This window comes from Bos javanicus, chromosome 19 (genome assembly GCF_032452875.1).
Source record: "Bos javanicus breed banteng chromosome 19, ARS-OSU_banteng_1.0, whole genome shotgun sequence".
Lineage (NCBI taxonomy): Eukaryota > Metazoa > Chordata > Mammalia > Artiodactyla > Bovidae > Bos > Bos javanicus.
Genome location: NC_083886.1, coordinates 37716883 through 37739326, shown reverse-complemented (window position 1 = coordinate 37739326; position 22444 = coordinate 37716883). Strand labels below are relative to the sequence as shown.

Here is a 22444-nt window from a genome sequence, read left to right as displayed (position 1 = left end):
ATTTGAGCATCCTTATTTTCAAATCTTTGCAAGTGTAGTCCAAAAAATAACTTTCATCTAAATTTCATACTTAGGTTGTTGAGTTGGCTGTCCTTTTTGGCATTTGATTTCTTCATGAGTTTATGCGCTTTGGAATTTTGGTTTTCAGGCTCATGATGGCTGGGAGGTTTTGATTCTGCTTTGTGCTCTATTTCTCTTCTTTCTTGTCTGGTGGATTTAGTTTTACGGTTATATCCACAAGATTAGTCCAGAACATGACTTTTGAACACAAGGTCACTGTGAACTTGTGCTCTTCATTAATTTGAGGGTCTTGTAGATTCAGGCACAGGGTTGACTCAGTTCTTGGTTATGAGGGTATCTTTCCTCTGCTGCCTCCTTGGGCTTACAGTTCTGGCCACAGTTCCTGAGAGCTGGTTGGTTATCCTTTTTTTTTTTTTTTTTCAGCATCCTTTCACAAGTAAGGGGGCCTCACTCCAATCCCTGGTTTCAGCCAGAAACCAGGCTGGTTTTCGTGTGGCTCTGTCCTCTAGTCCATTGCAATATTTTAGCTCCTACTACCCCCACGGGTCTTTGGTTTTGGTCTTACCACCAGTTGGTTCTCCTTCTTGTCTCCTGAGATGTTTATCCTATTTTTAGCTTGTTTATGTATTTTGAAACTTTTTCTCTCATTTTTATATGTTTGGAACATAATGGCTATGTCAAAGCATGAACTTTACACTTTCTTCTTGTTAATGTTTAAGTCACTTGGAGATAGAGTTTCTACTTCTCACAATGGAAACACTAGCAGATGGAGTTTGGGGGTAAAAGAGCTGAGCTGCTGCTGCTGCTAAGTCGCTTCAGTCCTATCCGACTCTGTGTGACCCCATAGACGGCAGCCCACCAGGCTCCCCCGTCCCTGGGATTCTCCAGGCAAGAACACTGGAGTGGGTTGCCATTTCCTTCTCCAATGCATGAAAGTGAAAAATGAAAGTGAAGTTGCTTAGTCGTGTCCAACCCTTAGCAACCCCATGGGCTGCAGCCTACCAGGCTCCTCTGTCCATGGGAGTTTCCAGGCAAGAGTACTGGAGTGGGTTGCCATTTCCTTCTGAGCACTGATACTTAAATCCTGGGAGTCCAGGTAATGGGCATTTTGTCTGGGCTTAAGGGCCTGGGTAAGGCTTCCCAGGTGTTGCTAGTGGTAAAGAACCCACCTCTCAATGCAAGAGACATTAAGAGATTGGGGTTCAATCCCTGGGTGGGGAAGATCCCCTCCAGGAAGGCCTGGTAACCCACCCCAGTATTCTTGCTGGGAGAATCCCATAGACAGAGGAGCCTGGTGGACTACAGTCCATAGGGTCGAAAAGAGTACGTCATGACTGAAGTGACAGCACAAACACACCACAAGCGCCTGGGTAGGGATGTGGAAAACCCCATCAGGACTTCTAATTACAGACCAGCTTCAACAGCGACCCCATGTGGCAATAAGATGATTTGCAGGAGTAGAAGGTCCTGCCCAAAGTGCTTTCCTACTCCCCAGTTTGGAGCCAGGAGCCTAATTGACACCTCCTTTGTGAAATGCATGTGGTCACCACAGGCTTTTTAGACAACTCAGAGGACTAAAGAGAAAGATAATACTGGATATGGGCTCTCAGCTGGCTAATTAGAAAACTGAAAGAGCTATGACCCTTTCATTTTTGGAATAATCCATACTGTTGACATGCAATACATACAAAATAATGGAGAAAGGAAAATAATAGAGATGTAGGGGAGCATTTAAATTCTTCTTCAGAAAAAGACTCATAAATTCCAATATTGACCCCCCAAAAAAGAAGTACAAAATTCTGAATAGATCAATAACCAAGAAGAAAAAATAAAATAGAAGTTACTGAAGAATTAGCTCCCTAAAAGACTCCTGGGTTTTATGCTTTTGTTGGCAAGACTTTTCCAATGTTAAGAGACAGCAGTGTCTATTGTTGTTATTATACAACAATCCCTATTGTTGCATAAATTATTTCAAAACACAGAATAAAGAAATAATGCACCTCAATTTATGTTGTAAACTCTAATTCTTAAGTCTGGAAAAGAAAATCATAGACCAGACCTTGCAAATTCAAGTGTTTATAAGCACCAGAAACTAATATAAATGGGTGAAGTTGACTGATGTGTGAAATGACAGGGAAAGTGGGAACTACAGGAACTGGAGGGTGTGCACGCCTTATTCAAAAATTCAAAATCAAATGCTTCAAAACACTGCTCTGGTCACATAAACAAGTCCCATGGGTCACCAGTTTGCAGCCTCTGGTATAGGTCAATCTCTATTATAAAATAGATGTTAAAATACTAGCAAGTTAAACTCAACCTATACTACAATTAAAAAAAAAAAATTTACTAGGACTGTTACATTTACTCTAAGGGATGCAAAAATCTTTTAATATGTGGAAGTCATTTTTAAAACAACCATCATCTCCCATTAGAAAAACACATACATTATTTCAATAGATGTTCGAACTTAATACCTGACAAGCGGAGGCCCAAGAACCCAGAGCTGGGTTGTGTGTGAGTTGGCCAAAGATGTCCCAAAGGTTGCATCTAGGGGTAAAACCAGGATCATGTGCAGCAGACAGACAGCCCAGCCAAGTGTCAATCCAAAGAACTGAACAAAGACGCAGAAATTAGATAAAGGCAAGAAGACAGGGCCCATGGAGACGCTTGGGAAGCATAGCCCAGACATATTACTGCAGGGACCTCCCTGTGGTCTGGTCCTGAGCCAAGTTTGAGCTCCAGCTGCTGAAGTTAAAAACATCCAGCATCCACGTATCATAATATTTCTCCTAAAGCTAAGATCTAAGGATAGTGCCAACATATGAGAAAAGACATATCATAGAAGCAGCCCACTTAAAACTAAAACTGCTTTCCCGCTCTGATTTTCTGAGGAGCCATTTTGTATTTTCAAGATTTTCTACAATAAAAGAAATAAAATGCACAGAGAAAGTTATAGGGGAATCTGATAGAAGAGGGGATGGTGGGAAGCAATGAACTTCGTATATTATATGGTCAAATCTAAATCAATCAAGGCATGTTATACCACAATAACCAATTTATCCTATTTTTTTATTTTCTAATATTTTTGGCTACATTGCACATCTTGTGGAATCTTACTTTCCTGGGCCCCTGCAGTGCAAGTGTGGAATATTAACTACTGGACTGCCAGGGAATTACCAATAATCTATTAAAAAACAGTAAAATCTATACGGGTACTGATAGAGTGAAAAGGAATAAGTGCTAAGTCAGGACTCTACACCTCTACTTCATACCATAACACAAACAATTTCAGATGGATTAAAGACTTAAATGTAAGATGTAAAATAAATATTGTAGGAGAAAATATGTGAGACCGTGTATCTTATCAAGAATCAGAGAGATCCACCCAACCTGAAGGGAAAATGAGAAGCTATAAAAGAAGAGGAACATAACTGATTCCAAGAAAAGTCTTCTATTTTTAGATCTTAAAAAATCAAAATACAGTGATAAATTGAAGAAAACTTTCCATTTCAAAAGGATGAAAAACTCTTAAATTGATAAGAAAAAAACAAACAGTGTAATAGCAATAGATAGACTCATGAAGATTATGAAGAAGCAATTCTGGGAAAAGAAAATCCAGTCAAGAAACCAGTTGAGACACTCCTCAGCAGAAAATCACAAATAAACAACTAAGGCACTCACTTCTCACCTATCAGATTAGCAAAAATTCAAGTGATAATAATTGCTGTTGGAAGGGATGCCTGAAAACTATACTTTTATGCAATGCTGTTGGAAAAGTGAATTGTCACAACTCTTTGGAAAAGCAATCTGGCAATAGCTACTAGCATTTAAAATTCCCTTTTCCCCAGTAATCCCATTCCTAGGAAACACTAAGACTTCCCTGGTGGTGACTTCAGATGGTGAAGCGTCTGCCTACAATGCGGAAGTCCCAGGTTTGATCCCTGGGTCGGGAAGATCCTCTAGAAACACTGCAACAGAAATGAAAACATTAGTGCATAGGGATTCGTGTAGAACCATGTAAGGGAATGGCTACCCACTCCAAGGAAAGGCTGTATCAACAGGTGGTTTTCTTGGGGCTTCCCTGGTGGCTCAGATGGTAAAGAATCTTCCCACAATTCAGGAGACTGGGGTTTAACCCCCGGGTCGGGAAGATCCCCTGGAGAAAGAAATGGCAACCCAGTCCAATATTCTTGCCTGGAGAATTCCAAAGACAGAGGAGCCTGTCAGGCTACAGGCCATGAAAGAGTCTGACATGACTGAGGGACTTTCACTTTCGCTTTTCATATTTATTATAGACTTGTGGTAGTCACAAAAACTGGAAATCAAGTGAATGTTCAAAAAAGGAGTGGCATATTATGTAACCATTAAAAAAATGGACCTGTCCCATCCATCCTGGGGAAATTTCTACCATGTGTTACGATCAAGGGAGAAAAGCAAGATACAAAGTGTATGTAATATGATTCAACTTTTAAAATATGACACATATCACCCCCAAATAAAAAACCCATGTGTGTGTGTACGTGTGTGTATGTGTGTGTGAACTGCTGCAAAACTGGAAGGAAGAAAGGAAAGAAAGAAGGTAGGAAGGAAACCAGACTGTTAACATAGTGGGGAAGGGGAAAGAAATACTTAAAAGTAAGTTTCTATATTTAAAAACCCTATGTGCAATGTGATGCCATTCATGGAAAATTCTACACACGTAAAGAGATGTGAAAGGATCTTCACCAAAATATTAATGATGATTGTCTCAGGGAGTGGGATTGCAGGTGACTTTTATTTTTTTCCTTATTTTTTTCTATGTTTTAAATGATATATAATGAGTACATATCATTTGCACATCAGTGGAAAATAGGCCTTCCCTGGTGGTCTAATGGGTAAGAATGCACTTGCCACTGCAGAGGATGAGGGTTCAGTTCCTGGTCTGGGAAGATCCCGCATGCCATGGGGCAAGTATGCCTGTGAGCCACAGCTACTGAGCCCAAGCACCCTAGAGTTCATGCTCAGCAACAAAGAATATCCCCCACTCACCACAAGTAGAGAAAGCCCGAGCACAGCCACGAAGACCCAGCACAGCCCAAAATAAAGAAATACATTTAAAAATCAGCGGAAAATAAAGTTATTTTAATTGTTGGGTGCAGGGGGACTATGGACAGGTAGACAGTCCCTGGGAGACCTGATTGAATGAACACACAGATCTATATTTAATTAACCTATCAATTGCTGGTATGCCAACTGATGTTTTCCAAAATCTTGAAGGGTAGTTTCTCTTAAGTAGTCTGTCATCTGAAACATTGTTTACAATTCTCCCACTTAACTAATGGTGAGGAGTGCAACCATTACAAATACCAAAAGGGCAGGAGATAATTAAAGGAGGTTTTACTTAAGTGCCATCAAATAACTACATCTCCTGTATTCAGAATTTCCTCACCAAGCTTATCTCCTGACAACTCCCAAACCCTTTTATCATTGCCTTCAAGCTTTTTTTTTTTTTTTTAAATCATCTCTTTTTCCAGACCTCTGTGTAGTGATTCTTAAAATCTTCATTATAAATCGTCAACCTTCGCTTTGCTCTTTTGATCGTTTCTTTCTCAGGGAGCTTGGCTTCACCACCTGGCATGGACCTGGTTATGCTGGGCATGCCCTGCTTCTCATCCCCTTCCCTCTCTCAGTGGACCTGACACGTTTAGGGGAGTGCTGCAGGGGTTCAGGCCTTTTCTATGCCCTGCTTGAACATGCCAGGCTTTCCAAAAATGTTAGGATCAGCTGATGAAACAGGAAGTTGGGCTTCATTTGCTCTTTCTTTCACAATATTCATTGAGCATTGCTGAGTGTCCATCGCCGAGCTAAGGATTCAAATAAGAGGCCATGATTCCAGAGAAATTACAACCATGTATGTGGGCAGTGTTGGACTGTCCTGTGCCGGGGAAGCACTTGGGAGGATGCCACGGATGGGAAGGGAAGTGAAGTCGGGGAGCGGCTGCTAGGGCCGAGACGGGGGAACAGCACGTGCAAAGGTCTAGCGCTTCTTCAGGCGTGCTCCCAGACTAGCAGCTCAGCATCATCTGGGAACTTGTTGAAAATTCTGAAACTCTGGGAGCGGGTCCAGCGATCTATTTTATCAAATCCTGCGGATGATTCTGACACACCCTAGAATTCAATAACCACGACTCAAGTAGAAGTCTGAGGATGCTGAGGATGAGAGGGAGAGGAGAGAGGACACAAGGCTTCGTGAAGGGCCTCAGATGCCAGTCAAAGGAGTTAGACTTTGCCCCGTAGGTGCGGCTTCCAAGGCTTTTAAGCAAGGGCTGTGGGACTCACACAATCGCTTCCAACTTAGGCGTTTCTGGGCGCTCTAGCATTCTCTGCGTGCAAGAGGGCCGAGAGGGAGTTGGCCTCGGCGAAGCTGAGTTTCTCCACCCCACCTTCACCCCACACCCCACATCAGGCGGCGAGTCAGAGACAGGTGAGGCCACAGACCTCTCTGCACTCTGGTTCCATGGGCTTGCAGTTCGGAAGGAGGTGAGAACGCGCAAGAGCTGGGGCACTGACCAAGACAGGCAAGGAACCACCGCGCGAGAGGCCGGCGGCCCGTGGGACAGCTAGGTCGGCGGGCCCAGGCTCCGCCCCTGGCCCGCGGGGCGCGGCGTTTGGGGCCTGCGGGCCCCGCCCCCGGCCCCGCCCCAGCGCGCGCCAGGCCCGCCTCCCTCGGGAGAAGCCGGTTCTGCCCGCGCCCGTGCACGCGCCCGCGGCCGGGTTGCAGGGCTGGGCGCGCGCCCTGCGTCCGGGGCAGGAAGATGGTGGCGAGCGCGCGGGTGCAGAAGCTGGTGCGGCGCTACAAGCTGGCGATCGCCACGGCGCTGGCCATCCTGCTGCTGCAGGGCCTAGTGGTGTGGAGCTTCAGCGTTCTGGAGGACGACGAGCCGGGCGAGGTGCTCCGACGGCCGGGCGGGCAGGCGGGCAGGCCGGGCGCGGGGACGCGCGGGGTCCTGGCGGGGAAACGGATGGCCCCCGCCGGGGAAGTGGGGCACTGGCCGCTTGCGTGTTGCGCACGGGCGGCCGCCTGGCTCGGGGCCTCGGACCCCTGGCGCCCGTTTCCCAGGCGGGCCGGGGGCCTGCGCGCGGGGGCGGTGCATGACCCGGAGGACGGGCCGCGGGCTGGCAGGGGCCCCGGCCGCGAGGAGCGGGTCTTGGTGGGGTGGTCTCCAGCTCCGCGAGCAGTGAAGGTCAGGCGCGGGTGGCGGAGAGCCCGGCCAAGAGGCGCGGCTGGGCCCGAGCCGGCTAGGAGGTGGGGAGCCCCAGGCCAAACTTTCTGAAGTTGGGAGGGGGTGGGGGTGTGCGCGCCGTGGGCGGAGGAATGGGGCCTAGGGACCCCGGGCAATCGCGCCGACCCGCCCCTCAGCGGGGCACTGGCCAGTTAAGAAGTGGAGCCTGGGGGTGGAACTCAGTCTGGCAACTGAGGAGAGGGAGGGAGACCCCGAGGGAGAGAAGTGGAGTGCCCCTGAGGCGTGGCTTTTTCAACCAGGGGTCTGAAGCACCTGCATGGGTCTTCTGGACAGGATGGCAGGGGAATTGAGCTGGTGAATTGGCCTCAGGACATTAGGGAATTGGGGACTCGCCCTCTCTGACCGTAAGAAAATGGGGACAGCAGCAGCTGGTTTAGCAGAGCCCAGGCCGTGGAGCAGGGGCAAACCCTATCCTTCTTAGTGCCCCAGGTCTTCGTTCTGAGAGTCTCCTGGCTGATGTGGTTTTCCCTGGAGGATTAGACATGTCTCCCCCAGTGTGATCAGGAGGGTCCAGTGGGGTCTGAGACCATCCTGGAAGGTTGAAGAGGATAAGTCAAACCCTGACCCTAAGCTGTGGACCAGAAGACAGGGCTTCCCCGCCCCCACCCCTGGGTTTTGGTGGACTCTGAGTCAGACTCTCTGCTCTGCTTGCCCCATCCTCTTGGGCCTCTCCTCCTGGCAGGGTGAAGGCCAAGGGAGCCCTGATATCCATTTTTTCCTTCCTGCATCTGGGCAGTATGGAAGGCCTAGTGTGGAAATTGGAAGAATCACTGCTTTTGCCTTTTTTGGGGAGAACCAACAGACTGGGATGGTGAGGGGAGCTGGGACAGAGTCACATGAGATCATAACTCCAAAAGGAGCTGAGCTTAGGGGTTAGGGGAGGCTGACTCTGTGACATCTGAAGGGAGTGAGCTTGTTCTCTGTGGTCCAGTAAGTAGCAGGAAGACGAAGAGATGATTTTGGGGGCAGATGAGACATTCTAACATAGAATGGGCTGACAAGGAGTTAAGGAGCCTTCTGACCCTGGAATATATATGTGAGTAGGGGCTGGTGACCACTTTGGGGAGGGGCATGGCAAAGCATCCAGGGCTTCTCAGACCCTCTGCTACACGGCTGTGTGAATCTCTGGAAGGGCTGAGAGACTGTTCAGGCCTCAAGGTCTCTGCTGCCCTACCTCCAGCCTAGGGTGGGGAACTGGTGCAGTGCTTGGGATCCTACCTCCTCACCTCCTCCTCCAGCTTCCTAGCAGAACCAGATAGGGGAATCCCTGGACCAGAATGGGAAAAAGATCCTTGATAACCTAGAGGTTGTGCAGTCCAAGCAGCCATTAGTGCTTGGAGCCCTTCGGCAGCCACCTCAGGGCAGCCCGGCAGCATAATAAGTATTTAGGAAGATGGGCGCTGAGTTGGACCACCCCAACTCACCGTCGTATGTCCTATTCCAGCACTGCTCCTGGTGAATAGTGTGACCACTGTCTAATCACCTAACCTCTTTTGCGTGCATCCTCAATGGTATCTGCCCCCCACCCCAAGATGGGGGCAATAATATCACCTCTCTCATTGGTAATGCCTGTGAAGTATTTGCAGGAGTTGCTGGCACATGCTAAACCATCAGTAAATATCTTATTATTTCACTACTGCACAATGGTAATAGGGACTCATTCATTCATTCATTCAACAAATATTACGTCCTACTTCGTACTAGGCACTGTGCTAATACTGGGGATACAGAAATAAAATAGATGATGAGGTCACGGCCCTGTGGGCAGACAGTCTGCAGGGAGAGACTGACAGTGAAAAGGAAACTCAGTAACAAGAGGGCTCATTTAGATAGGTGGTTGGGGAAGGCTTCTGCAGGAAGTGGCCTGTGAGCTGAAAGCCTGGGGAAGCAGTAGGCAGAGTTCAGGCAGAAGGCCCCGAGGAGAATGGGCGTAGCTGGCTCCTCTCAAGAAGTGGGAAGGAGGGTGTGGTGGGATCCCTGGAAGAAGTTAGTCCAGGGCACATCCTGCAGCCCGCAGTGAGGGGCTGGGGTTTTATTCTAAGTGCAGTGGGAGAGCGCTGAAACCAAAGGGGTCTAAGCAGGGATGAAATGAGACATGCACTTAAGATGCACACTCTGGCCTTGCGATAGGTTGGAGACCAGAGATGACCATTAACATCCAAAGAGCCATTTTATGGTTTTCAAAGCTTTCACAAACATCGTCTCACCGCTTCCTTTAAGCACAGTCTGAGAAGTCCAAAGGTGGTGGATCAGCATTGCTGTGTTCTCTGTCTCTGGGACTCAGAGAAGGATTCCAAGGAGAAGCTACAGAGCCAGGAAAGGGCTTTGAATTCCTCCTCAGTGAGGAGAGGGGGCCTCGGAGGCCAGAATGCATCCAGGCGGATGTCAGAGGGCCAGTCCCCGTCCTCAGTAATTAGAGGGAACTCTGACTTAGGGGCCACTTTGGGCAACTCCTGTAGGGGTACAAGTATGGGGCCCTGCTGCTGCACATATAAACATCCTTGGGATGAGGCAGTGGGAAGGGGCTGGCTGCCGACCAGGGACCCCCACACTTCCTCACTGCTGCCTTCTGGTCCCCCAGCCCCCTCTGAGATTGTCCTTCTCAGGGTCAGCCAGCTCCTGCTGCAGTGCAGGACACCAACGTGCCCTCTCCTCCCACATCCTTCCCCCACCACAGTGAGCCTGGCCCTGTGCCCCAAGCCCTGCCCTCCTGACCAGCTTCCTCACTCACTGATACTAGCTTCCATCTTGAGAAGCCACAGCTCCTTTGCCATCTCCACCCACCTCAGCTTGAGAATGTCTTTCCCTGCCCCGTGTGTGTCCAGGTCCCACATCACCAGTTTACATACGCTCAGTTCAGTGGGACTGCAGCCACCTTTCCTAGGGGCTTCCCAGTGCAGGGTGCCCTCCCCAACATGGGTACAGAATAGAGCCTGTTGCCTCCTCCCCACTCTGCCCTCCCTCTTGCAGGTGTCTCCTCAGATGGAGACAGACATCCCCAGTTCTCACTTGGCACCTCCCAAGAGATCAGAGGGCTGGCTGGATGCTGGGCACAGAAGGCTGGGGTCCCAGGGTATAGCGCTGGGGCTCTGGCCCTAAGGCATCTGCCATGCTCTGACAGAGGAGGAGAGGGTGGTCCTAGGGAGGGAGGGGACAGGGAAAACTCGACCCAGTGGTCCAAAGTATCTGAAGGCCTTGGCTTCTCTCCTGACTTCACATTTGACTGTTTCCCTTTCATTAATATCAGTGAGGATGACAGCATTTACTGAATGCTGAGCCTGTGCCAAGAGCTTTTCATTCATTCATTCAACAAATATTTACTGAGGGAATTCCTTGGTGGTCCAGTGGTTAGGACTCTGCACTTTCACTGCCAAGGGCATGGGTTCAGTCCCTGGTCTGGGAACTAGGATCCTGCAAGCTGTGTGGCATGGCCAAAAATTTATCTATCTATCTATATATATACATATATATATAGAGAGAGAGAGTCTCCCATTGCCAGACATTCTTCTGGGCTCTAGGAATACATCAGTGAACAAAACAACAAAAAGCTCTATTTTCGTGGACATGGCATTCTTGTAAGGGGAGAGACATAGAATAGCACCATATAAATACGTTTATACAGGGACTTCTCTCGTGGTCCAGTGGCTAAGACTTCCAATGCAGGGGGCCCGGGGTTTGATCCCTGGTCAGGGAACTAGATCCTACGTGCTGCAACTAAGAATTTCGTGCCGCAACTAAAGATCCCGCATGCCACAACTAAGACCCTGTGCAGCTAAATAAATAAAATATTTTTTAAAAACACACTTATACATATTACATTATACATTATATATATTATACATTGAAGGGTGGACTGGCCCTTAACTGAACCAGTTAACTGGTCATTAACTGAAGAAGGAGCCGACTGAGGGAAGATCAGGAGCTCACTTTTGGATTTGTGGCTTGAGAGGTCTATCAGACTCCCAAGAGAGGCATCAAGGAGGCTGGCAGTTAGACAACTGAAAGTTCAAGGGAGCCCCTCTAGGCCACAGAGAGAAATTTGGGACTGAGTGAGGTCACCTGGAAAGCCCAGACAAGGAAAGTCCCCAAAGTGGTCTTGGGAGATAAGGCAGGGTCAGCCAAGAAGACAGATGAGGAGTGGCCATAGAGGCTACACCAGGGGAACACCAGGAGGGCATCCTGAGGAGGCTGCTTCAGAGGCTGTGGCCCAGTGAGTGCTGCTGCTGGAAGGCTAGGCCGGAAGAGGACTCACACAGAGAGTGGTGAGCGAGAGGGGACAGCTCTTTCTAGTTGCAGTATCTCAGGCTCTATCTCTTGGACACTCTTCCCTTCTGTATTTGATGGTTGAGGGAACCTGCTCAGAGAGGGTATGTAACTGTGGGGGAGTGACAGAGCTGAGGGGGAAGCCCTGGTGACTCCAGAGTAGTCACACGGAGCCTCTCACTCCTCCATCCAGTCTGTGCCTCATCCAGCAGACACCAACCAGACACCCTACATGCCAGCTACTCCACTGGGCACCGGGGAGATGGAGCTGACACGACAGCCTCTTCCCAAGGAGTTGGTCAGCTAGAAGAACGTCCCACCCTGAGGCAAATGGGACGGGCTCACACATGGAGACTCCGCTAGATCTTGAAGGATGGATGGAATTTGGTCAGGCAGGGAAGAGGGGGATCACAAAAGAAGGACAGGGAAAGCTGGAATGAGTGTGGCTATACACACTTTCAAGTGTGGCTGGATCATTAGGGAGGTTCCTAGGTTTGAGAAGAGGCTGCAGAAGCCGGGAAGCGGGCGTGGAGGCTTTCCCTTATCTCGGTTTCCCTTCGCAAGCCGCCCTGCCACAAGGAGCGATGAGTCGCCAGCCTGCACGTGCAGGCGCCTTCGCGCCCTGCCTCAGCCTTCCAGCCATGGCCAGACACCTCCTCAGCCACTCCCAGCAGTAGTACCAGGGCTCCCATCTCTAGGCTGTCTTTGTCCTGGAGCTTCCCACTAGCTGGTCAAGGCCCTCTCCAAGCCAAGCTGTTGTCTGAAGCTCTTTCATCCCCCTCTGCCCAGATGTCAGGCCAGCTTGGCCATCTGAAGGCTTTCCCTGCAGCTGCCTGCTCCTGCTACCCCGTCATCCAGAGTGTGACCCCCAAGGGAGTCTCCTGCACTCTGTTAGTCTCTGCTTCCCAGAGAACCCAACCAGCAATGGGGTCTCAGATATCACCTCTGCCCTCTCCACCAGGCAAGACCCCTTTGCTCTGTTGCAGCTGCAGCACTCCCATGTGGAAATACTGTAGATGGCAGAATGCTTTTTCCTTCTGAAGAGCATCATTTTGTCCCAGTGAAGCCTGGGTGGGAGTGCTGGATGGACACTCTTGTCTGTAGGGTCTCTGCATGTCTCTCTTATTCATCTTCCTATTTGTGGAAAAAGAAAGTGGTATCTGAATCCAAAGGAGGCTCAGTGCCCTGTGATCTGTGTGATGGAGGGGATGTGGATGTGATGGTGCCTTGGGGGAGGGCGACATTTCCTCCGCCGGCTGGTCAGGGAAACCTCCCAGCAGAAGTGCAGAGTACTCAGGCAAACAGTACTTTTCTAGATAAAGGGTGGCGGGGGCTTCTAGGCCTGAGCCAGCCAGAAGCTGAAGGAGCAGGAGCAGGAGGAGACTGACTGTCCTGGTGACTTGTGTTTGCCTATCTTTTACAGAAAGGAAGGCAGAAGAAGCCACGGCCACTCGACCCCAGCGAAGGCTCCAAGGACACAGACAGTTCAGCTGGGCGGCGGGGCAGCGCAGGCAGAAGGCATGGGCGCTGGCGGGGCCGCGCTGAGAGCCCCGGTGTGCCCGTGGCCAAGGTGGTACGGGCAGTAACTAGCCGGCACAGAACCGGCCGGCGGACCCCCCCCACCCCACCCCCAGAGGCCCCAGGCCGCCAGAACCTGAGCGGGGCAGCGGCTGAGGAAGCGCTGGTTGGGGCGGCTGGCTTCCCACATGGAGACACGGGGAGTGTGGAGGGCGCCCCCCAGCCCACAGACAACAGCTTCACACCCAAATGCGAGATCGTTGGCAAGGACGCTCTGTCTGCACTGGCCCGGGCCAGCTCCAAGCAGTGCCAGCAGGAGATCGCTAATGTGGTGTGCCTGCACCAGGCCGGGAGCCTCATGCCCAAGGCTGTGCCCCGGCACTGCCAGCGGGCTGGTAAGAGACAAGCACAGGCAGAGAGGTGGGGGCCCAGGAGGGTGTTCGGCAGGGATCCCCGCCCCCGTTTCTCAGCGATGAAAGCCTGGAAGGGCACGCCTCGCTGCCCAAGTTGGGGATGAGTGCACTAAGTGGCTGAGGTGGACCTGGGGCCCGGAGCATCGGGCTCTACGTCCGGGGTTCCTCCTTTGGACAGCAGGCGGCTCCCTCTTCCCATCTTGTCTCCACCCTGTGACCTGGGGCGGGACCTTACTGATGCCCCTGTTTTCTACTCTCAGGAAAGATGAGCCCTGGCATCCCGTGGGACGAGGTCCGGGCCCAGCAGCCCGCAGATGGCCCCCCAGTACGAATCGCCTACATGCTGGTGGTTCATGGCCGTGCCATCCGCCAGCTGAAGCGTCTCCTCAAGGCTGTGTACCACAAGCAGCACTTCTTCTATGTCCATGTGGACGAGGTACCTGCTATGGCCAGGGAGACAGGGCATCTGAGTGGGGAGGGCAGAGACCAGATCGTCATGGACAGACAGTGTCTCTGACTTGCTCAGTGGCCCAGAGATAGGAGAGCAGGGAATGGGGGAGCAGCCAGCACCAGGTGACACGGCTGCTCCGGAGCTGGAGCCCTAGCCCATGCTCTGTCCGTTTCATGTCACTTGTCCTCCGCCCTGGGTGGGGCCGGGTGGGGAGGTTGTAATGCTGGGGGTTCATCTTCCACCGCTGAGTTCCCACCACCGCCACCCCACCTCCCACAGCGCTCCAACTACCTGCACCGAGAGGTAGTGGAGCTGGCCCGGCAGTATGACAACGTGCGGGTAACGCCCTGGCGCATGGTCACCATCTGGGGCGGGGCCAGCCTGCTGAGGATGTATCTGCGGAGCATGCAGGACCTGCTGGAGGTGCCCGGCTGGGCCTGGGACTTCTTCATCAACCTCAGTGCCACTGACTACCCGACAAGGTGTGGGGTGGTGCTCTGAGCCCTGCAGATGGGAGGTGGGCCTCCTCTAGGACTCAGGGTTCCAGGGTCCCGATGGACTTCTTCCCTCCCCAAAGCCTCATTCTGGGATCTGCACACCTCAAACATGATTCCTTGGCCCCAACAATGTTTTAGAGGAGTTGTTGTTGAAAGATGATATGAGGGTTGCAAAGGACAACAGATGGGGAGGAGAAGCAGCCACAAGTCTGAACCAGGATCTTGGGTCAGACAGGAAGGGGGAAAGAAGGATGAGGTGGTCTTTCTCAGGGACCTCAGATACTCACCACCCCAGAGCATCAGCTTGGAGTAGGTCAGTTGGCCAGAATGGCTCTCAGTAAGAAAAGAAGGGGCCAAAGAGTGAAGGAAAAGAGTGCTGGAGAGGCCTGTCTGCTCTGGGCTGGTGGCTGAGCCACGCTCACACACGCTACCCGCACGCCATTGTCTCTCCAGGACCAATGAGGAGCTCGTAGCTTTCCTGTCCAAGAACCGGGACAAGAATTTCCTCAAGTCTCATGGCCGGGACAACTCCAGGTAAGGGGATGGTGGAGGATGCCCTGGTCCTGGGTTCTCACCACAAGCCCTACACACAGGGGGCTTGGTGGCCTCAGCCCTGGGTTGCAAAACCTCCAAACCAGTCACAGATTGAGGAGTGCAGTGCTGATTCCTGGAAAGATGAGAGCCTGGATTCCACCCTGCAAGATCCTCAGCCACAGGCCCGTGTGCCTCCCACAGGTTCATCAAGAAACAGGGCCTGGACCGTCTCTTCCACGAGTGTGATTCGCACATGTGGCGTCTGGGCGAGCGGCAGATCCCAGCAGGCATTGTGGTGGATGGCGGCTCAGACTGGTTCGTGCTAACTCGCAGCTTTGTGGAGTATGTGGTGTACACAGATGACCCGCTTGTGGCCCAGTTGCGTCAGTTCTACACATACACGCTGCTCCCGGCCGAGGTGGGTGACTGGGCCCGCACCCAGGTGGGGGGCGAGTGGTGGGCTCGACGGCTCACCCTCTACCCCGGCCTGCCACCCCCAGTCCTTCTGGGCTGGATGGCTCACCCTCCACCCCGGCCCGCCCCCCCCCGCCTCCCCGCCTCCCCGCAGTATTTCTGGGCTCAGGGGCTCACCCTCCACCCCGCCTGCCCCCCGCAGTCCTTCTGGGCTCGGAGGCTCACCCTCCACCCCGGCCTGCCCCCCGCAGTCCTTCTGGGCTCGGCGGCTCACCCTCCACCCCGCCCTGACCCCCCAGTCCTTCTGGGCTCGGTGGCGCACCCTCCACCCTGGCCTACCCCCCCCCAGTCCTTCTGGGCTCGGCGGCTCACCCTCCACCCTGGCCTACCCACCCCAGTCCTTCTGGGCTCGGCAGTTCACCCTCCACCCCAGCCTCTACGGCTACCCCTCCACCCTGGCCCACCCCCCGCAGTCCTTCTGGGCTCGATGGCTCACCCTCACCCCGCCTGCCCTCCGCAGTCCTTCTGGGCTCGGCGGCTCACCCTCCACCCTGGCCTACCCCCGCCAGTCCTTCTGGGCTCGGCGGCTCACCCTCACCCCGCCTGCCCCCCGCAGTCCTTCTGGGCTCGGCGGCTCACCCTCCACCCTGGCCTACCCTGCCCAGTCCTTCTGGGCTCGGCGGCTCACCCTCCACCCCGGCCTCGACGGCTCCCCCCCACCCCGGCCCACCCCCCGCAGTCCTTCTAGGCTGGAGGGCTCACCCTCCACCCCTCCCTGCCCCCCTGCAGTCCTTCTTTCACACGGTGCTGGAGAACAGCCCAGCCTGCGAGAGCCTCGTGGACAACAACCTGCGGGTCACCAACTGGAACCGCAAGCTGGGCTGCAAGTGCCAGTACAAGCACATCGTGGACTGGTGCGGCTGCTCGCCCAACGACTTCAAGCCGCAGGACTTCCTACGGCTGCAGGTGCTTCCCCATGACCCCCAACCTCTGGCCCTTGGTAGAGCCTCACCCCAGCTTTTCGCTGGCTGCTTTCTAGGGTCAGAAACAATCCTGGGTGGTCCAACCAGAGGATCTGGGGGACCCTCACCGGGAGCAGCCCCCGGGGGCAGGGGCTAAACTGGCAGCAGGAAAAACCCTCGGCAGCTGATCTCTAGGTACTGCTGGGAAAAGGCGCCTCCCCTGCTGTGCTCTCTGGGACCTCCAGACCCCTTCACCCTCCTTGCCTCTCCCACTCCAGCAAGTCTCCAGACCCACCTTCTTCGCCCGCAAGTTTGAGTCTACTGTGAACCAGGAGGTACTGGAAATCCTGGACTTCCACCTATACGGCAGCTACCCCCCCGGCACCCCAGCCCTCAGGGCCTACTGGGAGAGCACCTATGACGTGGCTGATGGCCCCCGTGGGCTCAGCGACGTCACGCTCACTGCTTACACCGCTTTTGCCCGCCTCAGCCTGCGCCACATCACCACTGCTGCGTCCCCCCTGGCCAACCCACTCTGCAGGTGAGACCTCCTTTTGACATTGTGCAGACTCTCAGGATGTAATGCCCTATAAGGAGGACAATCAGAAAGAGACAGAGCCTCTCCCAGGGAGCCCCCAGCTGAGGCAGGGAAAAAATGCAAATAAAACGAAGATGGCAAAAGCCAGGCACATAGGATCTGTGGGTGTGAGATCTGGGCAAAGAAAGCACCTGGGGATGGGACTCCCCCAGAGCCCCCTTCCTGGGACTCCAGGCCAAGTCGGGTGTGCTGATGGCATCTCCCTTTCTCCCTGCTGGAACCTTCTTAGGTTTGAGCCCAGGGGCTTGCCGTCCAGCGTGCACCTGTATTTCTATGACGACCATTTCCAGGGCTACTTGGTGACGCAGGCGGTGCAGTCCTCAGCCCAGGGGCCGGCAGAGACGCTTGAGATGTGGCTGATGCCCCAGGGGTCGCTGAAGCTGTTGGGGCACAGTGACCAGGCCAGCCGGCTCCAGAGTTTGGAGGTGGGACAGGTCCTCCCCTTGCTTTCTCCTGATCCCCAGCAAGACTCAGGGTAGTGGGGAGAGAGGGACAGACACTACGGGAGGGCTGAGGATTGGGTTGCCTTTCAGGACTGGATTCCTGGGTCTTCTTTCCCAGTGATGGCAGCCTTGGGATGCACAGAGGACATGCAGTCAGCGGGGAGGGGACCGTGGTTCCACTACAACGCAAGCCTGTATTCTACACTCAGGGATTTTCTTCTGTAAGGAGCTGGACATTCCAGTCGGGCCAGAAGATTAGGCTTTTGAGTGTCTCCTTGGTCTCTTTCTTGGAGGCCTTTGCTCCATGTGGGGATGGTCTCTGGGCAGGACTTCGAATTTCATTTCTGCCTTACTGCCCCCAACACTTCAGAGCAGGTCAGAACAGGAGCCTAGAATGAATCTCAGAGCTTATAGAGATGTTAAAAATCCCAGTCTGAGCCCATCATTTTGCAGAGGGGGAGACGGAGGACCAGAAAGACACAGTGATGTCCCACAGGAGTTAGAGGGGGCAGCAGGTAGAGAGGAGGACTTTCCTTCGCCTCCTGCCCAGCTGCCTCCTTCCCTCCAGGTCGGCACCGAGTGGGACCCCAAAGAGCGTCTCTTCCGGAACTTTGGGGGGTTGCTGGGGCCGCTGGACGAGCCTGTGGCCATGCAGCGCTGGGCCCGGGGCCCCAACCTCACAGTCACCGTGGTGTGGATCGACCCCACCTATGTGGTGGCCACATCTTACGACATCGTGGTAGACGCGGAAACGGAGGTCACGCAGTACAAACCCCCACTGAGCCGGCCCCTGCGGCCAGGGGCCTGGACTGTTCGACTGCTTCAGTTCTGGGAACCCCTGGGTGAGACCCGCTTCCTCGTGCTGCCCTTGACCTTCAACCACAAACTACCTCTCAGGAAAGGTAAGTTTTCCCAAATGATACCCAGGAGTCAGGCAGGATAGGATTTACAGACAGGTGATCCCAAGAAGCTAACCATCAGAGTAGGGGAAGGTGGCAGATTGTGGCTTTGACCATCCCAGAGCCCTGCACTCCAGTATCACGCTTCCCAGGCAGGCAGACCCGGCTTTAGAACCCAGCTCTGACACTTTAATTGGGCTTTTATTCTTGGCAAATTACTTGGCCTTCCTGAACCTGTCTTATTACATGTAAAGTAAGAGAAATACAATTCTTAGAGACCTCCTGGGTGCGTGGAACATAGATCCACTCAGATTGCTCCAGGGGAAAGGGGGAAATTATTGGAAAAATGTGGGGCTCTCCCCCACAGAACTCAGGAAATGACTCAGGTCCCACTGGGACTCAGACGTGCTTTCTGTCTCTCTGGGGCCACCCTGTCCCTCATCCTGTGCTCTCTGTCTGTGTCAGCCTCAGGCTTCTCAATACGTGGCCTCTCAGTGCAATGGAGACTGACCAGGGCCCCTCAGTCCACAAGTTCCACATTCTTAGGACAGCAGATCTGATGTTGGTCATCTTCCCAGTCCACTGGTAGCCAGGTGGAGAAGGTCACATAGCTGAGGCTAGGAGACAGACTCTAAACTAGGCGTAGGCCGTAGGTTCCTGCAGGGGGCCCAATACATGTGACTGCCTTCTGGAGGCCATCGGGTGAATGTCTGGGTAAAAGTGGCTGGTATACAGTAGGTGTTCAGTAAGCAGGTAGATGTTTTCTTCCTCCAGCCATGTCCCATCACTGAGAAGGTGGGTCAGAGCAGAGGTAACCAGGAAGAGGACGGGGTCCAGGGTGGGGCAGTGGCTGTGGCAGATCAGAACAGGCACCCCTGCTCTCCTAGGACTCACAGTCTGATGGAGGAGACGAAGGGTGGGGTGGTGGAGGCAAGCTTGATAGCAAGTGCTACTGGAGCTGAGTCTTGGAGGAGCTGGTTTTTATAGACAGTAAAGGATATCCTAAACTGAGGGAACAAAGTTAGCAGGTGTCTGGTGCATGAGGAGAACAGAGGGTGGAGGGGAGCCGGATGCCAAAGGAGGTGGGAAGGAAGGCCGGCAGCGTAAGCAGGGCCCGCAGCCTGAAGGCCTGAGTACCAGGCTTCTGAGGGCTCTGGAGACCACCGGAGGGGGCTGGAAAGGGCCATAGGTGACACACACCAGACCATTATCAGAAAGTAACCCTACTTCCTAAAGTACCTGGAGCCCACTGTTTTATTTAATTCTCAAGTTAGGAATTAAGGGATTACTGTCTTGATTTTATAAAACTAAGTTTTACAAGCACGGAAAGTTCTGTGGATTAGCCTAAAGTCACTCAGCAAGATGAGACTCAGTGGTAGAGTTGGGACAGGACTAGGGTGCCCAGACCTGATTCCCAGGGTCTGGCCTTCATGAGATCATTTGGGTGGGGCATGCTTACTCCTGCTCTGCACCCCCAGATGATGCCAGCTGGCTGCACGCTGGACCACCCCACAACGAGTATATGGAACAGAGTTTCCAGGGCTTGAGTGGCATCCTGAACCTGCCTCAGCCAGAGCCCGCGGAGGAGGCTGCCCGACTACATGCAGAGCTCACGGGCCCGGCGCTGGAGGCCTGGACAGATGGGGAACTAAGCAGCTTCTGGTCTGTGGCCGGAGTGTGTGCCGTGGGCCCCTCCGCCTGTCCCTCCCTGGAGCTCTGCAGACTGACCAGCTGGAGCTCTCTGTCCCCGGACCCCAAATCTGAGCTGGGGCCTGTCAAAGCGGATGGGCGACTCAGGTAGCAGGGTCCCAGCCAGTGCCTACGGAAGACCTGGGAAATTGCACCTTACAGATGACGGAGGGCTGTCTCCCTCACAGGCAAGAACCAGGGGCCCAGGCTGTACACCCACGTCAGCCATCCAGAACCCACAGACGGCAGGGAAGGTGGGCATAGTATTTACCACTGAAATGGCTCTGCTGGGGACCAGATGTTAGCAGGAACATGGGGAGAAGGGCTCCAGCCTCCTCACATTCTCCTCTAATTTTTTTTTTTTTAAGAAAAATGGGTGGTGGGGGATGAACTGGAAACAAAGATGTGCAATAGGGCCCAGAGCAGCCCCAGGAAGTGGGCCAAGGCTCTGGGGAGCAGAGGCCAGACAAGCCCATCTGCTGCTGCTCTGGAGGAGGCTGGGCCTGCCTCACTCTCTAGGGCCTCACCCCCCAGCTTTGGCCTGTGGTGCTCACGGCTGAGGCTCTGCGGGGCTGCAAGTGCTGTGGCAGGCTCTGAGAGCTAGAGAACAGGTGATCAGGGAAGCACTGCAGAGCTGGACTGTAATGGGTCAGCCTCTCTTGTAGCCAGGGGACCATAGAAGAGGGGGCGGGGCTGGCCCTAGGGCTTTCCAGCATACCCTGCCCCTTAATGGGAAACACAGGGCACCAGGGCCTGCTGAGACCACTGCAGTCTCCCAGGTACCCAGAACTGCAAGCAGGGCCTGGGCTTCTGCCCTGGAGTGGTGAGCCCTCAGGAGCGACATGGGAAGAAGACTCCTCCAGGGCTCTCAGAAGAACCTGGAGCAGCATTGTGCCTGAAGCGCAGTGTGAAGCCTGAAATATGCAACAGAAGAAATATATCTCTATCTCTCTCAGCAGAGCCTCTTGTGTTTTTCCTCCTGGGTGTCAGAGAGCCAGCACTGTTGGGCCATCTTCTAAAAGTTTTGGCTGGCACTTTGGCAGAAGGTGGAGGGTCTAGTTGCCCCAGAGTGAGAACAGTTTAAAGTCCCATCCAAGAGCCAGAAGGGACACAAGAACCCATAATCCAGATCCCTCCTTTATGAGGGGTAAACAGGCCCAGAGAGGCTCAGAGACTTCCTCATTGCCACCCAGTGGGCCACCAGGTGAGCCAGTTCAGTTCTTCAGGGTCCTGACCCAGCACTTCCTCCCTTGCTGCCAGGCCGAGGCAGAGGCTGACTCGTCACCAGGGCCCATCCCAGAAGCCTTTGCTCTGTTTCCTGCCCAGCTCAGAGTTTTGTATGGGGCAACCTCAAGAACAGAGGCAGCCAGTTCCAGCCAGGACCCGGTGGCTACCACTGCCCCCTTTAGAAGCAGGCGCAGCAGTGGCATGGATTCCTAGGTGCTGCCTTAGGACCTAGGAGGGCCATACTGGAAAGGTTGGTCCAGCCTCCCTCCTTTTCTCAAGCCCTTTCTCCCTTCCTACATTCCTGCCATTGTTAGCCATGGCTCAGTACCAGTCCTTCACAGCTTACTTAATGTGGGGAGGAGGGTGAAGTTTTCTCAGAATCTTTAAAATCACCCTATCCAGCCATGCTGGCCCAGTCAGCTCAGCTTGGGAAACAAAGGGCTGTTTGAACCCAGGCCGCCATATGTCAAGTTTTTCAAGCTGCCAGGAGAGGGCACCACTGCCCACCAATGGCAGTGGTGGGATTTTCCGTCTGTTCAGCCGCTGCACTGACCTTGCGTGGAGTATGTCACTTAATCCTCACAACTGTCTGATGCAGGCAATGTTTAGCAGGCCAGGAAAGCTAAATGAACCCAAAGTCAAAGCTATTAGGTGGTGGCTGCAGGCTTCAGGAGGAGGCAGGAGGACTCCATGACACTCTGTCACTACATTCTCCTACGCTGCTAAGGCAGGTAAAGAGGAAGAAGGTAACAGCAAGAACTGAAAGGAAATAGTGTTTGGGTTCAAGGGCTGAGATGATTGCTTTTTTCTGGCTCCTATTCTAGTGAACATCTGAAGCTCTCATTTGGTTCTCTAAAAGGCTTTGTTATACATCAACCTTTAGCTCTTAAAAACCGTGTAATAACTAGGTGTAGAGTATCAGGTACAGGCAGCATTTAGACTCTGCTAAAGGTGCACAGGCCAGGCTGTGGCTATGCTGTCGTTGGACTAGCACAACTGTTTAAAGAGTCTTATTTTTTTGGAACTTAGGTGGGACGTGTCCTGTTTCAGCCCCTGCCACTCCTGTCCAGTTACACCAAGTCCTGGTTACTCAGTCACCCACTGTGAACATTTTGAGCTTAGCTCAGTGGATAGCGATCCAAACTGAGGGTTCTGAGTTAGCCAGTCTGAGGTGGCAGCTCAACACTGGTATGGGTTCAGAGCTCCCCCTGGCAATTCTAATTTGCAAGCTG

General features: G+C 53.1%; 1 protein-coding gene across 1 annotated transcript; it reads left to right on the top strand.

The window, feature by feature from the left end:
• Positions 1-6743: 6743 nt before the first annotated feature.
• On the top strand, positions 6744-20940 carry XYLT2 (xylosyltransferase 2). The gene is made up of 11 exons (XM_061391408.1): positions 6744-6950; positions 12991-13480; positions 13759-13934; positions 14229-14431; positions 14900-14980; positions 15182-15398; positions 16184-16360; positions 16635-16897; positions 17184-17379; positions 17966-18299; positions 19775-20940. The coding sequence occupies exons 1-11, from the start codon at positions 6816-6818 to the stop codon at positions 20095-20097; spliced, it is 2595 nt and encodes an 864-aa protein (XP_061247392.1). The 5' UTR covers positions 6744-6815; the 3' UTR covers positions 20098-20940.
• The last annotated feature ends 1504 nt before the right edge of the window (positions 20941-22444 follow it).